This window comes from Odontomachus brunneus, unplaced genomic scaffold, assembly GCF_010583005.1.
Source record: "Odontomachus brunneus isolate Ranch 3 - 2012 unplaced genomic scaffold, Obru_v1 Obru_scaffold_090, whole genome shotgun sequence".
In the NCBI taxonomy this organism is placed as follows: Eukaryota; Metazoa; Arthropoda; class Insecta; order Hymenoptera; family Formicidae; genus Odontomachus; species Odontomachus brunneus.
Genome location: NW_022639540.1, coordinates 258,094 through 274,606, shown reverse-complemented (window position 1 = coordinate 274,606; position 16,513 = coordinate 258,094). Strand labels below are relative to the sequence as shown.

The 16,513-nt window shown below is 39.5% G+C and overlaps 1 protein-coding gene and 1 long non-coding RNA gene across 7 annotated transcripts in view; one reads left to right on the top strand and one right to left on the bottom strand.

Annotated features, from left to right (window-relative positions):
• Nucleotides 1-15,019, top strand: part of LOC116848147 — a 34,158-nt gene extending 19,139 nt beyond the window's left edge. For both annotated transcript variants that reach the window (XR_004378913.1, XR_004378912.1), the window contains exon 4: nt 10,371-15,019. This is a non-coding gene — a long non-coding RNA (uncharacterized LOC116848147). The remainder of the gene's footprint in view (nt 1-10,370) is intronic.
• Nucleotides 1-16,513, bottom strand: part of LOC116848143 (chondroitin sulfate proteoglycan 4) — an 88,446-nt gene that overhangs the window by 16,110 nt on the left and 55,823 nt on the right. For 4 of the 5 annotated variants that reach the window (XM_032823938.1, XM_032823935.1, XM_032823936.1 and 1 more), the window contains exon 5: nt 6,763-6,979. In XM_032823938.1, coding sequence (XP_032679829.1) covers nt 6,763-6,979 — 217 coding nt within the window. Of the gene's footprint in view, nt 1-6,762; nt 6,980-15,003; nt 15,122-16,513 lie in introns of those variants that run through there. The other variant, XM_032823939.1, reaches the window with a different exon arrangement.

Here is a 16,513-nt window from a genome sequence, read left to right as displayed (position 1 = left end):
TATATATATATATATATATATATATATATATATATATGTATATATATTAAGGGATCATTTAATAATTATATCGTACTACAAGGGGGGAGAGTCTATTAACTTGTGTAACGGTAGAGAGGGAAGGGTAGTAAAGGCCATGGAATATCACACGCGCGTATTTTGTATCTACATTTTTATATCTAAAAATATTATATTCTATAAAAATAATTCAATTTTGTGTTAACAAATAAAATTTTAATTTTAAAATATTTTTCTAAATATGAATTTTATTCATTAAAAATTTTAAATAAAATAACTTGATATTATGCCTAGAAATTATTTGTATTTTAGGAAAAGACAATATATAACGTGTATTCTAATAATTATTACTTATAATAAGACTATAAGTTATTTTTTTCTTACTTTCTTCTTCTCACTTTCCTTATTTTTTCTTCTTATTTTCACATAATTGGAAGGCCTCCAAAATTTGGTGACAAAGGGGAAGGGAATGAGGAAATATTAAAATTTCGCATGATATAATTATCGAATAGCTTTTTAAAAGCGTTATAATTCAGGCTTTATGCTGAGGTGTCATAATAAATTTGATTAGAGACAACAGTTTGAAAAATAAAATATGTATGAAAATGTATGCTGTTATTTCTTTATTCAAATATAACTAATTAACATATTATATTTTTATAAAACAATAATAAATGAAAGAACATAAATATGCACTTCATGCATGACAATTATTCTTACAACTTTTATGCAAGAAACTTGGCAGACAAAAACTCAAATTGAATCAGTATTGTTGAAAAAAGTTAAGTAAATGTGAGTAATATTTAATTAAAATTAAAATTAATCATTTCATAACATATTTATTAAAAATAAAAAGTAAAATAAAAGTAGATTAATATTAATAGATTTCAGCCTGATTGTATGAAATTTTCTATCTAAACACCATTTTTAAAAACCAAATTAAAGTTAATTTGGTTTAATTTGGTTTAATTTTGATCTTATCATAGTAAATTTTACTTAAGTCTCTTTAAGTCCCTACTGAAACTATTTCAGAAATTTGCTAACTTGCCGCCAACTATTAGTAGTACTAGGCTCGTTTGGGGCATCTACGTTAGCATCAATTCATGACCTATTCAGGAAATTCTATTCAGAATTTGCCTATCTTAATCATATCTGGGTGTATGAAGGCAAGCCTATTTTGGAGCATCCCTAGTCAAAGCTACCATATACTTAGGGATCGCCCCGATTAATTTCTTCCCGGGTTTGCAGGCGCATCGTCGTTGATCGAGCGCCGACATCGGTTGAACGATTTGCCATTTCTCGTTAATAAACGGGCTAACAAATAATGGATAATGGATGATGTTCTCTTCCGAAAATGCGAAGTGAATCTCGAAAGGATATATAAAATTCCATGAATTTGAAAATCGCCGCGCCACAACGTAAAACGCAATCGGCGCGCCGGTGGGGATACCGAGGAACGTGAAATAATTGAAATTTTCGCAAATATTATTCTCGCAAGATAATTGTGCGCTCTATTCCCCCGCTTACTCGTCGCTTTTTAGACGATATAATATTCAGACCTCGCGGCGGAGCGCGCGATTAAGTAGGCAAAATGTTATTCGTGCAACACGAGTTAAACGAGCGAGGTAGTGCGCGAACGACGGTGCGGCAGCGGGCAGGAAGAAGATTGTTCGCTGTGAATTCATAATTGTAATCAAATCAAATTTCGCTTGGTCGACTTCTACTCGACGAAACTTTGGGACGAGTGATTTTCGCGTCTTGTGCGCGAGGACGCTGCGCGACTGCTGCAAACGCGAAAGCCGATTATTTACTTCAGCGAACGGATTCATTACTTTGCTTTTGAAGTAACGGCGCGGCGGGCCGCTACAATGGCGGTTACAAATGCGGGATAGACTTTCATTATAATAACGGACGGATGTAATAATAATACACACAGTAGCGCGCGCGACGCCACCGAAGGGGGAGGGCATTTAAATTACCATTGCACGTGGCATCACGTTACACAAGGACACGCCTCTGTCGTGATGTCTGCAGCATTTTTACCAACTGCGCCCATTACCGTTGCATTCCATTAATTTCTTTATTTTTTTGTTTTATTCGTCGTTAATAACTTAATGGGGAGCCTTGCATGCGCACGATAAACGCGCCGCAACCGAATTCCAAGTGCGACTTAACCGCGTGTATTACAATTATCCCATCGGGAATTATCTCATCGTTTAACTCCATTAAGTAGAATTAATGAGAACGCTCCTATATGCGCCAGTCAGTGTCTTACTGCGTGGTATAATTTGCGGTGGTTGTAGGTAAACGTGTACCTGCACGGATTGTAAACGCAATTAGTTGTTTACCGCTCCGAAAGTGAACCAAGGACGCTCTAATACGGTCCGTTTGTGTCTCTCTGTTCCTCGCCGCTCGATGCTTTGTTCCCGGGGACGTGTTTTAAAGCGTATTCGCTCTTCGCGCCTTCTTCGCTCGATCGATCGATCTCCAGCCGGTAGCCGGACTCGATCGGGAAAACTCTCAACGGTTGAAATAAAGCGATTCCGTTCGCTACTTGTTTCCGAAAGGACGACGAGTAAATGGACTAACTTTTGCCTAAAAAGTGGTAACGTAAGTTATAGAAGTGATGTTCTTTTTTGAGTCATCGGATACGATAGTAACATTTTTATCTGTCTCTAAATCCGTAGTCAAAATTCATCTAAAAAGGAGATCGAAACAAGTCACTCTTAATAGCAATTCGGCTAGTGACGATTTTGTTCTAATTATTTAATTACTTGTATTATAGTTTACGTTTTATATCTTTTTTTCACTGAAGACTGAAAAAACGTTTCCCGAAAAAAAGTGAAACACTCAAAAACTACTAAATCTATAATAACATGACGAAATCCATATAATATAAAAATAAAAAAAAATAATAAATTTTTTTATTCAAAGAATCTTATATATATAACCCTAGAATTCTAAACATCAAAAAGTTACGGAAATACTAAACATGGATAAATTTTCTCTCTCTCTCTAGCGCGTTCTCAACTACTCACATCTTCCATAAAAATTATCAAAATTCAATTTTTAAAGATTTGAGTTTTATCAGGTGTGCACCTACACATATTATGCAGTTTTAAGAAAATGGCTAATAGTGGACTGCCACATCACTCCAGAAGTTCTCTATTAAAGAATTTCTCATAAGGAAATTTAGCATTTCTAAAATGTTTCAAGTGTTTTTAGCATTTCTAAAATGTTTCAAGTGTTTTTAGTGAGAAAAAAAGTTATAAAACTAAGACTACAACACACAAGTAATTAAATAAGGGAGACGAAATCGTCGCTACAACCGAATTACTATTACTATTTCGAGTCATTTCGACGGTCATTTTACTCATCGGTCTGATTTACCCGTCGTTCTTTATTTAATCTCCACGTCGACTTAAGTCGGATGAAAAACGCGCGAGAGATAGGAACGTTATATAACTTCATCTGTACGCTAAGCCCCCTGATAATTCCGGCTTTTACACGCGACTGCTAGAAAATCGATAAATTAGCGGTTAAACGATGAGCAGAAATTGCAGCCGGCACGAATGGAGATAGTTGGAGCGTCTGTGTATCGGACGTGCATACACGTTACACTCGAATCTTCCAGATCAATTGAAGTCAGAGAGTGCACGTCGGAATTCTCACGGTCCATCGGCTTCACGTAGAACATCGCGGAAGGAAGACAGTTACGACTGTCCAGTCACCCGCTCGATTCCGCCCGACTATCTGCTTATTCGTTTATCGACAAGACGCATTGGTTGGCTCTGTCTAGCTTCAGCTAGCAACGAGCACACGGTCGCCGCGAGAGTTTAAGCTTCGTGTCCGTTCAAATATTTGTACGAAACGCAAAGAGAGATCGGCGTGTCCTTTGTCCTTTGTCTCGCTTTTGGACGCATTAATGCAACAGGTCCCAACATTTATTTTCCCAGATAAGTGTTGAATTAAGGGACCGTAGGTGCGCTTTTAATTCTCTGCAACACAAAAGAGCAGAGGAGGACCTGCGGTACTTCCTCGATCCTACAAGACACGGTAAACCGGGCGCCGCAACCGGGACTTAACCACCTGTACATACGCGGAGGCCGGCATTAACCGCGCCAGCCCGGTGTGCGCCGTGTATTCGTGTGAAAATGAAGCGTTTTTCCGCCGCTTAGTGCACTCTCGCGAATAATTCCCGCAAGGACAGTACCAAGAGAGCGCCATGCCTCGGACCGGCTCGGCCCGAATTTTTCCTCTCCTTGAACGTGCTTAGGGTTCTGTTCGCGTGACCGAGAATTCGCCGCGTTTTTCTCTTCGTGAAAGATCACTGCTGTGAGAGGAAACACGACAACGTGGCTCTCATCGTAGATGAGATATCTCGCCGTGGCCGTTAGAGTATCGAGAGATACGTGCGCCAAAGTGTATCTTGTCCATGTGTATTCGAGCAGAAAATATTTCCGGGGAAAGTTGATTGCAGAAACTGGCCAGTTTTTATTGGTGGTGTTGCTAAAAATATATTTTTTGGATCAAAAGCTAGCTAAAAGCTGCTCAGGTCAAATAGACTAGTAACTGATAGATAGATAGATTATTATCAAAATTCGCAACATCCTACTTTTTACCCCTTGACAAGAAATTAGTCAAAATTACCAATCAGAACAAATTAATCAGTAAATAATAACTAATTTATGTCTACTTAAAACTGACAATATTCTGACTAGTACTGTTTAGACATTCACTGCGATGTTCGGACAGTGTGAAGTTTAATGCTATAATTCTTGATTTTATTAGCATTTTTTAAATGAATGACTATCATAGTAAACATCAAAACAGGGAAATGAAAAAGGAAATATAAATACATAAAAGGAGCTAAACAAAATATATGTATTTTTTTTAAATAGATGCATGTATGCATAACTACTTAATGTTCTTCGCAGTTAGTCGTGCATAAAATATATATATTTTAAGACACGCAACGCTAAATGTCTCAATCATTTTTCGGTATTTTTCAGTAGCTATTCTTTAACGAACTTTGGTAGTTAACTGCAAATTTGTCGAATTTCTATAAAGAATAATTCTACTGAATAGAGTTGGAAACGACCGACACGTTTAGCGTTGTGTTAGCAATGTAAAGGAAAATAAGAATGGAAAATAATTAAAAATTGACAGAAAACTGGTTATAAATTGATAACAATTATTTAGAAACTGCATAGGAAAGAAAATTTAACTGCACAGTGGCAGGAATCCGTATGTGGTTGCTTTTGGTTACAGCAAATGAATACCTAAGGATATATAGCTGCCAGTAGTTATGAATTTATCTGTGAAACCGCGGCGATGTGGTAGCGATAACGGCAAAAGTTTTAGTTACAGCAGCAAATTTTTAGTTACGAATATATTTTCAGCAAACCATGATTAGCTGCAGCAATGAAATCTTTTTTCCGTGCGACTAGTTTCACTATCTAGCTACTATCGAAACAAGCGTCGATCAAACTGAATGGGACCTGGTCGTGAAAAAGGAGAGTAATGAAAATTTCTGACTAGTTACCGACTATTTACTGGCTTACTTTCCGCTCGGGAATGTATTTTACAGAATATATTCTCGCGATATTTCATATTCATTGATCCAAGCGATGGGATTCGCGAGCGAGCGGGGGAGAGAGAGAGAGAGAGAGAGAGAGAGAGAGAGAGAGAGAGAGAGAGAGAGAGAGAACAACGCGCGAATGGTATTAATTCCACAAACGAGCGGGCGCGCTAAGTAGCTTTATCGTTATGAGCTTTTGAGTCAATCGACCGTTCTCGTCTTATGATCCTCGTATCGCGCCAGAAAAGAGGGATCACGAGTTGTTTCTGTTGACGGAGTGTTACGTCGCAAGCCTCTCGTTGCGAGAGTTAACATCGACGGCGTCGTAACGCGATTGAAACAGTTGTTTCATGCTTTTCGAGATGGTTTAACAACGCTCCCGCGGGTTTCGGTCGTTAAAAGCAACGCTGGAGATGAAAGTGGTAGGAGTCGAGTAACATGAAAGGCTTTCCCTTGACCGATGGCTTGAATGCGGCGGTGGATGCAGATGTACAGCCACGCGCAAGGGTATGCGAGTTATGCGAGCCCCGCTTCGAGAGCAAAACGGATTTCTCGTGGCATTACCATAAGATATTGGATTCGTGAGCCGACATATTTATTTTGCGTTTTCGCGACCCTGCGCGATTGAGTCACCGGGGACCCGAAACCAACGTCACGTTGGCTTATAAGCCTAATGGCAGGAGGGGAAAAAACAGAAGAAAAACGAAAAAAACATGGACAACCAAATGTCGAGCTCCACCGGATTGCACACGTTCGTATGCGTTGAAACTGCGAAATTGCTTTCGCAAAGTTTACACCGTGCATTTCGCTGCGCGTAGCTCAAAGCTAAGTTACTAACACCGGTGAAAATATTAATTACGTAATCGTGGCTTTCGGCATGAGCAAAAGCTCATAACGAGACAAAAGCGTGCCGTTGTGTTTCGCGTCGATATACGCAGTCAATGTGTGTGTGTATATACATATATATACATACATACATACACAGACATATACATACACATATATATTTATATACACATATGTATATGTGGCGCGCGATAATGCAGCCGATACGGCTGCAACGCGACAGTTTAATTGCGTTTTCTACGGTCTCGTAGGTGCGACGATGGTAAATGGAAGCGTATACGTTACAACGGAAAGAGGCACTTTTGGTATATGTATACCTCGAGCCGGAGCGTGGGATGGGGCGCGGAATAGCGACGAACGCTCCGTCCTCGACGAAGCTGACTTCCGTGTTCCTCGTGGCGTCGAATTCCGGTGAGCAGCCCCACGTTACGGCTGTTGCCTCCGACTGGCCCCTCCTCGACCTGGCGTATTCTATAACTTTGGCGCCGTTGTAGATTATGTCAGCCATGCATCCTCTCAAGTAATCCGTGTGCCCTGCGAATCAGACGCAGTCCGCGGGATTAGTCACCCCGTTCGTGTCACGTCGATACGCGTAATGAGCGCGAAATCCCCATGCGAAAGGGTCGCCGCGCGACGGTGACAATGCGATGCCGGCGCATCGCAAACGAGTCCGCGAAATACATTCGCGTTTTACGGATGTACCTCGCACAGGTGCAGGTGTCCGTGAAACATTACATTACGTTAATGAGGTCGTTATCGATTCACGCCGTTGGAAACGCCACGTGGAAATATAATCAGGAACGATCGCATAGCAGCGGGACCTCCGAATGTTTCGGACTTCCCGCAGCGTCCGTTGTTGTTCCTTCTCGTTTCCCTGGTTAGATAGGCCCTTGAGGAAACGAGTCCGTTCAATTTCCTCATGCGCACGGAGAAGTAAGTTTGTATTAACACGAAGCTAGCTTGTGATAAGTAAGCACCGACGCCACAGACTTGTAGAATAAATTGCGCGCTCTTACGGGATGCCTGATGACAAGACCGAAGGACAGATGTATGCCAGGTCAAGTGCTTTCTTTGTCTAGGAGGAGGCGATGAAAGAGAAACAAAAGAGAGAGGGTGAAACGTAGTGAAAGGAAGAGAGGACGCATTGATCGCTTTTCCTTCTTCGTTTTCCCTATTACATAATTAGACAAGGAAAGCATTTTACTCTCTCTATTTTGCTTTCTCTAGATGCTGACTTCATCCCTTCTACAGCAATACGTAGTCTATTCTATGTATATTTATCTACGGCCAAGGCAGATCATACAAAAGTATAACAAAGTTGTAAAGATGCTAGTTGAATTTTTCTCATTTTAATAATTGATTCGAACAAGTATGTATCTCAATTTAACTAATTGACGATTAATTCAACGAGCAAGTTCAATCGGAGAATGTTTAATTGACGATCAATTTCAACTAATTCAATTAAAGGTCATTTAATTGACGATTGGTATCGATTGAATTTGCTCATATTAATCGTTAATTGAACGACTTCTAATTAAATTTACCAAGTTCAGTCGCCGATCAAACGGCTAGTAATTAAATTCGTTAATTTCGATTGTTAATTAAACGACTATTTTATTCCCTTCACTCATATCAATCGTCAATTAAACGATCTTCAATTAACTTCGTTGAAATCAATCATTAATCGAACCGTCCTCGATTGAACTTGTTGAAATCAGTCGTTAATTAAACGATCTCCATACATAATTGAATTAATCATCACATTAATCATCAATTAATCGTGATAATAAAAGAAAAATAATTACTCGCAACCTTGAAATTTAATTTTATATTAAATTCTAATTGTAACATGAACAAACCGCTTTGGCCGAAGGCGACGGAATTTCGGGTTCGCGGAACCAAATTTGATTCATGGGAACGAGAAATTCAGTGTCCTTCGACCACAACGCGTTGGCTCGCTCATTAAAACACCCAAGTTTCACGTTGATACAAGCGACTTCTTTTCTTGTGCAGTTCTACTTAACCGCGCGACTGTCGAAAACACCATTTCCCTGCGATCCAATTTCGCAAAACTTTATACTTCCGACGAGGTAACGCTGTCACACGCTGATGCGTGTAACATATACATATCGTAATATGTGTACACGCGAGATATACTCGATATTTACGAGCGACGCGACGGATTCGGCGAAACTGGCGGTTTCGCGCCACGGGCGGGCTCGCATAGCATCGGGGGTTGATTGTCTCCGCGAGAGACAAGAGCACTGCGCGGTGGCGGGTTTGGTGGATTACCTCCCGAGCTGCCGCACGCCGATAGATGTAAGACGACGGGGTTGCGCCTCGCGCACGACAAGCCGGCGAGATGTGTGTGCGTAAGCGGTCCGAGATGGGCGTTTACTGGCACGCCGCGGAATCGCGGAGACAGTTTCCGACGGAATGCCGTGGCGGCATTAAACCAGCCAGCCAACCAGCTTCTGTTTACAACATAGTTGCGGCGCACCGTTCGTGGCTTCTCGCAACAACGCTATCACCCTTAGCTTTTTACATAATGTAAAGTTTCATCAATTGTAAGACGTTTTGGCGCACGGCCAGTCTCGCACGGGATGTACAAGACTCTACAACTGTTTACGCGTGTCTAAACGCTGCTCGATGTTTCGCCCCGGCGCGAATGCACCGCCACGTTTGCGGGAGATAGATTCGCTCGAATAGCGGAGCAGATATCTTGGCGGCTACGCGAATTAGCCGCGTCGGTTTTGGCGAGCGTTTGGCAAATCGCACTGTCGCACGACAAATGAACGTCGTTTTTCCCTTGAGCGGTACTTTGGCGTCTATCTTTGCGTAGTTGAAGAATGCTACGTGAGAGAGAGAGAGAGAGAGAGAGAGCCTGGTTGAATCGACGCGCGATTACCAACGATTGATCGCGCTAAATTCATCGCTTCATTCGGCACACCTGAGAGTATCAATTAATTGAAATTTCGTAGAACGAAACGGAGCGAAACACCCAATTATTAACACGTTTCCCTTATAATTAACACTTTAGAAAAAACATATTTTTTCTTGCCATTCAACACTGCCACAATGGCGATTGTTCACAATTTTTGCCGTAAAGTTTTTTGTTGGCTGCACTCATTGGGTGCAGGCAAGAAAATCAACTTGCAATATTGCACGGAAAAAAGAAAAGAACATGGTTGAATTAACGTGATATATTTGATTAAACAAATTTTGATGAAGATAAACAGTGTTTCTGGTTATTATGAGATATTCTGATATGTAATCAGAACATTTAGGTGTAATATCGGTCAGGGTTTGGTTAAGCAGTAATATCCAAGTGTCTGGTTATCATGACTATGCGGGAAAAGGAGCATGGTTGGAATAACGCGATATGTTTGTTTAAACGAATGTTGGTAATACTAAACAGAATTTATGATTATTAGAATTAAATATTCCAGAACATTTAAATACAATATCGATCATAGATTGATATTACTACCTATCCAATCTATCTCACGTGTGTCTTTAAAGCCTGTATTAATAGTTGTCATATCAAACTCGCCTCATATAAAATACTCGGATTTTTATTCAGAGTCAGATCCAAGTTTTCCAATTAAATTATGATATGTTTGAGAATTATATATATATATATATATATATATATATATATATTTATAATTAACTAAGAAAGTCTCATCTAACTCTGAAATTTGAATATCTCACTTGGTAGTTTCAAGTAATATCTATTAATAAGAACCTAATTAAACTTCAAGAGTCCTCAAAAACATTTACTAATTAATATATTAATAATATATTAAATTTTGAAGTAATTTTGAATTAATATTATAAAATAATTATAAAATACTATAATTATAAATTATAATATTTTATAATTATTTTATAATAATCGGCACAATTTTAATTTTTGTTTTAGGTTTACAGCGGAGAGAGCAATCGGCCTTGAGTTTCTGCTATTTCGGTGAGTTAGGAAAATGAATACGAAAGATACAAGGTAATTAATTTGTCGGTGATGTGTGTATAGTAAAAAAAAGATCGTTTCAAAATCGTGTAATCATAAGTTACTTTGTAAATCCAGGATATCTTGAAGAAAGGTATGTTTAATCGAAAAATGATATATAGAGCGCAATAACGATAACACAAATAATTCTCACGATGCGACGCCATCGGAGTTCTTGATATTTGCGAAATGACGACAAGGAGGAACCTCCTTCCGGATAGATATTAGGATTTCGGTATTGGCACGTCGGAACATATATAGTTTTATTGATTTTTCGTGGAGTGAAATCAAATATATACGTTGCTCGGCGAGAATATTCTCTATATTTTCACGAAGCCGGGGGAATGCCGGTCGATAAGCGAAATCCACGACGGGAATCTTGCGATCAACTCTGCAGGGGTGTACATTCGCATTGTATGCTCTTATATCTATATATACACGTACATAAGCTGCGGCTAATATGATACACATACACACACATACACACGCAATATACGCGTATATATACGTACTATACACGGTGTTCCGAAATCCGTATAGTATAGAAGCAGCGTCTTATTCGAAACTTGTGTTCAGTATTTACATCGAAAGTTAAGGATGTAAATTAAATTTTGAAATTGTGTTTACGTAATTAGATAGATTATCTCTCAATTAATCTCAAGTGTTGTACTTTAACAGAAATTTATCTTGACGTATTTCATCGTCGATACATTGGGAATTAAAATTGAGAGCTGCCCCGAGTCGAAGTTTTGCTTCTATAACCTCGCAAGCTTCATTGAATTTGGACTACACAGAGAAAATGATCTGGTTGAATCAAATAAACGCTTCTTTGGAATAGTCCAAACGAATTTTTCGATTGATCAAACAAAATTTTGTTTGAAGCAACAAAAATATTTATTTGCGGCTTAGTTCCAAAGCAATATTTTTGTTGTGTCAACCAAATAATTCGTTTGGACCATTCCAAAGAAACATTTATTTGAATTAATAAGTCGTTCTCTCTGTGTAGCGATGCGTTCGGAGATGTAAAATTGTACAGGCTATTGCCCTACGTTTGATGCTACAGATGATTATTTCCTATTTTGAGGATCATATTGAGAATTACATTCAAAGAATTACAAAGAAAGAATTTATTTCCGCGATTTTATTTAATATTTATTTATCTTCATATTTTCTATCTATAATATTTTCTATCTATGTAATTTTCTTATAATTTCAACAAGCAATAAATATATTAATCTCTTCGATAGTGATTCTTTAGTAATTTAAGGTGTCAAATAATTTACAACTATGAATGCCGAGCTTAAAATCTAAATATTGTAAGTGCTAATATTTATGTCTCACAATGTGTTTCTTTGGATTGCGAGTTTTGTTTACATCTACCAACGCCCTTTTTCCACTTCTATTTATGATTGTTATTGCGCGCTTAGAGAAAAAGACATGATGGAAACTATATAGGTAACTACGATTTTTGAATGTAGAATTAATGTATACAGTTTAGTAAATTCTATTTTGTAGTTATTGTGACTAAAGTTTTGCAATAACTACAAAATAGCTTATTAAATTCTGTACATCACAATTCTATACATAAAACTCGTACAATTGTCACCTGTATAGCTGCCATCATCATGTTTTCCTCTGAGTGTGTATCATATCTAAATTCAAATCTATATTGACACACAACATTATTGGGCACATAACTACTATCTTTATAATTCCTTTCTCTTCATTGAATTTCCTTTCTCTTTTTTGAATTTTCAAATGCTATCGAAATTTCCAACGTTTATGAAAATAATAATTATAAATAACTATTTATAACATCAAACTAAGATAATAGTCTGCACAATCTTACATCTCAACATTCTTCATTGATTCTTCAAGTTCGATAGATATTGCAGGGTTAACGTGGAAGCAAAAATTCCTTTGGGCGCGGTGCAAGAGATTGAACTTTCCGCGAAAAACTCGACTGTAAATTTCGCCAAAAATCCCACACGACTTCGCAACCGGTTGTCGCTTTTCCAGAGCGTTCTGTGTATAATCGTACACAAAGCCTTGCTGAAAATGAGTTTCGCAACCCTCCTAGTGTCGGGTCAGGCTCCATTCTCTTTCTTTATTTCTCGACTCGAGAATTTAGCGAGGCCCACGACGGAGAAATAATAAGACCTCCTCCGTAGTAAACGGCACACCGTGCCATGGGGTACAAATGAATTGTCATGAATATGTAAATTGAATTTCGAGCTGGTCGCCGAGTATTATGCGTGACGGTCGACGGGGTAACGATGGGGGCGCGTCCACAAGGCGAAGGAGAGAGAGGGCGGAAGAGTTGACAAAGACAGAGTGGGGGAGAGAGAGAGAGAGAGGGGGAGGAGGGTGGGCAAAGGGAGAGAACGATGCTGTTTGTGTGCCGATCGTATTCAATTTCGTCCCCGCGCCAATTCGAACGGAAGGGCTGAGTGAACTTTTTGTCTTCCGGCAGAAATGATTACCGGTCGCTGCGGCTGATGCGAGTCTGCATGAAAGAACCCGGTCGTTATCGAGCTGCGCTCGAAACGCGTGCAGGGCGCGAAGAGTGCGCGACCGCTCTCGGGAGCTCTTAACGAATAACTCTCACCGAGTCGCACGGGCCTAGACAGCACAAGATCTCCAGGGGATGTCCTGGGGACGTCCTCAGAACGTGTTTAGAAAAAATATCCTGTGGATATTTGGATATCCTGTGGATATCTGTGCTGTTTGAGGGAAATCGTAAGCATAAGTTGAGATTACGGTTGCTCGCGTTATACGTGAGCCGTTCGGAAAGCACGTGATCTAATATAGAAATAACGCAAATTTGGATAAATCTTTATTCGCGTATTTTAGAGTCATCCTTCGTTAGGTTAAGCATGACAGTATAGAATGATCTGTCAATTAGTCTTTATTTGACAGTGCGCCAAAGTGAACTCTACGAGTAATGGATCTTACGTTTGGTGACACTAGCAAAGACTGAACAATTTCACTGTTTCTCACACTGTTGTTCTTTTTGAAAAATGGTTCTTTCACTGTAATTTGAAAAACTTTTAGCATAAATTTACAATCATGTTGGTACAACATAGATCTACCACTTTACTTCAAAAACAAGGAAACAGTCGAAACAATAAACGCACGACGTGCGAGACGCTCGAGACGTGTCAAACAAAGATTGATCGACAGACCATTCTATACTATCATACTTAATCTAATAAAGAATGGCTTTGAAATAAAGATTTGGCCAAATTCACACGCTATCTTTGTATTAGACCATGTACTTTTTGAACTACCCACGTACGTGCGGATTACATCTCCAAGTCTTTGAATTTCTATTTTCCCTCGCGGCTTCTCGCGTCTTTGAGTTCCCGCGTGCCTCTTGCGGGAGTCTCTTCGTCCCAGTTAGGCTGCGTTCGGAAACTTCATCCGGATGCACCCGGATGCACCTCGCGCCGTTCGGAAACCTTCGGGTTACACCCAAGTGACAATGGTGGAGTCGTTCGGAAACTCTATTGAATGCACCTGGAGTGAGAGATTCTTCATCCTGAAATTTCAGGGTGGATTCGGATAACTTGTTGCACTTTGCGGGATTTTTAAATAATATTTTCGACTTGTGTTGACTTGTTCCTTAATTTCATAGTAGCTTCAATTACCAACTCTTATCCAAGCTTCAACAACATTTGCCTTCTCAATCATTCAATCTGCTTCGTTATCGCTAGTGTTTGAATATAAACTATCCAAAATTGTTTTAATTAATTATAATTTAGCTGTCGCGACACGAAAATACTTTTATTTGCCATTAAGTTTGTTTTTTATTGCTGAATTAGCGTGCACTAGCTTGCACTAGTTTTTCTCTCGTCTTTTCTCCGTCCAGTCTTTAGGAGAGATCGGGACTAGATGCTCCGTATTTCAGAATTTCAAAGTTACAACTTCTCAGACATATAATTATTATGATTGACTGTACAAACATGGTAGAGGCAGTCTTCTTCTAGTGGTAATACCTGCCATGACCGTATATTTTGTTTCTTAATAACCAAAATACAAGTATGTATTAACATGGCTATCTTGCTCTACCGGATTCAGTTGCCTAGTATAAGGCAGGGTTATGCAGAAAGCCGCATATAAAATATGTATTCTGATTAGTAGTTCCGTAGTGTTTACGAGAGGGCTCTACAGTCTTGCTACTGGTCCTTAATTATAAGTCAACTTTACTTCGTCCGCTCATATGCTCGATTACAGTCATTTTATGAAAGTAAATTGCTTTTATTATTCACAACAGAATATATCATACACCTGCAAGAAACTTCATTCTAGCTGGTAACACGTTGCTTAACTTTGTTCACTCACGGTAGAGAATATTAATATAAAATTTCGAAAGGTTCAAAAACTTAGTATACTACTACTAAGTTTTCTGTTTTTAACTGTAATATTATATTGATTTTAATAAAATTCGAGGAAATGTATTTATGTTCTCCAAAAGAAACATTTCGCGATTTTGTATCCATTGTTTCTCTTAAGATAAATATTGCAATACAGCACATGCGCAACATACCTCTGGGGCCATTTAGACTTGGTCTCTCCTATATCTGTTTCTTTTTAAGCTTCGTCAGTATACACTAGTTCAATGATAAAGAAAAGCAGACCTATTGTTTGCCATTTTCTCTATCTGCTGTTCAGAAACTATTCGCACCCGAGTTGCACTCTGCTCCCACCGCCATTCACCCGGCTGTACCCGCAGGATGGAGTTTCCGAACTTAGCCTTACCGATGCAACTTATTCTAATTTACTTTGATTCTCCCTGAATTATTCTACTTGTACAACGTTTACGCTTTCGCTGGTACATCCCGACTGCACACCGTCTTCAGAAATGCTTCGGAAAGTAATAGCGCGTGGGTTCTCCCTGTGTGTGAGATTTCTGTGCAAATTGCGACGAGCTGAAAATAGAAAGGATATTCCCGCCTTTTCTTGGTCGTCCGACTCCGTAGTGTTCTGTGACCGCGGCGGGTATATACCGTGAAGCGGAAGAACGTATAATCCGGAATTTCGCCGCAAAGGCGTAGCACGACGGGAACGCTGTGAGCGTGGCGGAGGCACACAGGAAGGGGAATTTTCCGATCGCCATTTCTCACGAGGGAGACGTATCGCGACTTGCAATTTATTCGCGGCGCAAATAGAATCGGGCGCGGTAATGAAATTAGTATCGGCAACCCGCGAGATTATAAATGCGACTGGCGCGCGTCTCGCTTGACGAAATATTTCACGATTAGACGAAGGCACACCGCCGGGATATTGATGGGCTGCCGATCGCGCGCGGGCTACATCGAACTGTAATTATCGCCGTTACTGGTGCACGAGACGAGTCTCGTTACACACGTAGCGTCCACACGGTGAAAACAAAGGCAAATGTTTGAATTACATCCCGTTCGTGCGATTTTGTGCGACTCGTGCTCTGGGTGCTCCATTATTTAAGCTCCCTGCAAGCGCGGAAACGCGAGACAGCGAATATCATACTTTCGATATAATAATATCGGCCACTGTGCCGCTGTAATCACCTGTTTTCGCTCTTCGTCACGACCCAGCGCGATGGCAAACAATTAATTCGCCGTTATAGTATCGTCCGTAGCAATCGCCCAGAAAACACAGCGCGGTGCATTTTCAATGAGATATAAAATTACCGCGAAATTTTCTGTGTGCCGTGATCAACGACTTGTCCGGAGAGGGTAACGAACCTGAGGATTCGCGCAAATTCGAGAGATAAATCTAACTATGCTCACGAATAATTCAGACCGCTTATACCATTCAAATTCATTTATTGATTTTCCATTTATACTGGTTTATTATTTCTGTCCCTTGACGATGTTTCATATTGAATACAGCGCTTTCCGTGTCCGTGGATCTTCCATTAATATGATTGCACCGAAGAGAACATTGAAAGAGCGAAGAAAGATCCATAAGGAAAACTTCCTAGTATTTCAAGAAAATTTATATACATACATATATACATATATATATATATATATATATATATATATATATATATATATATATATATATATACTCAT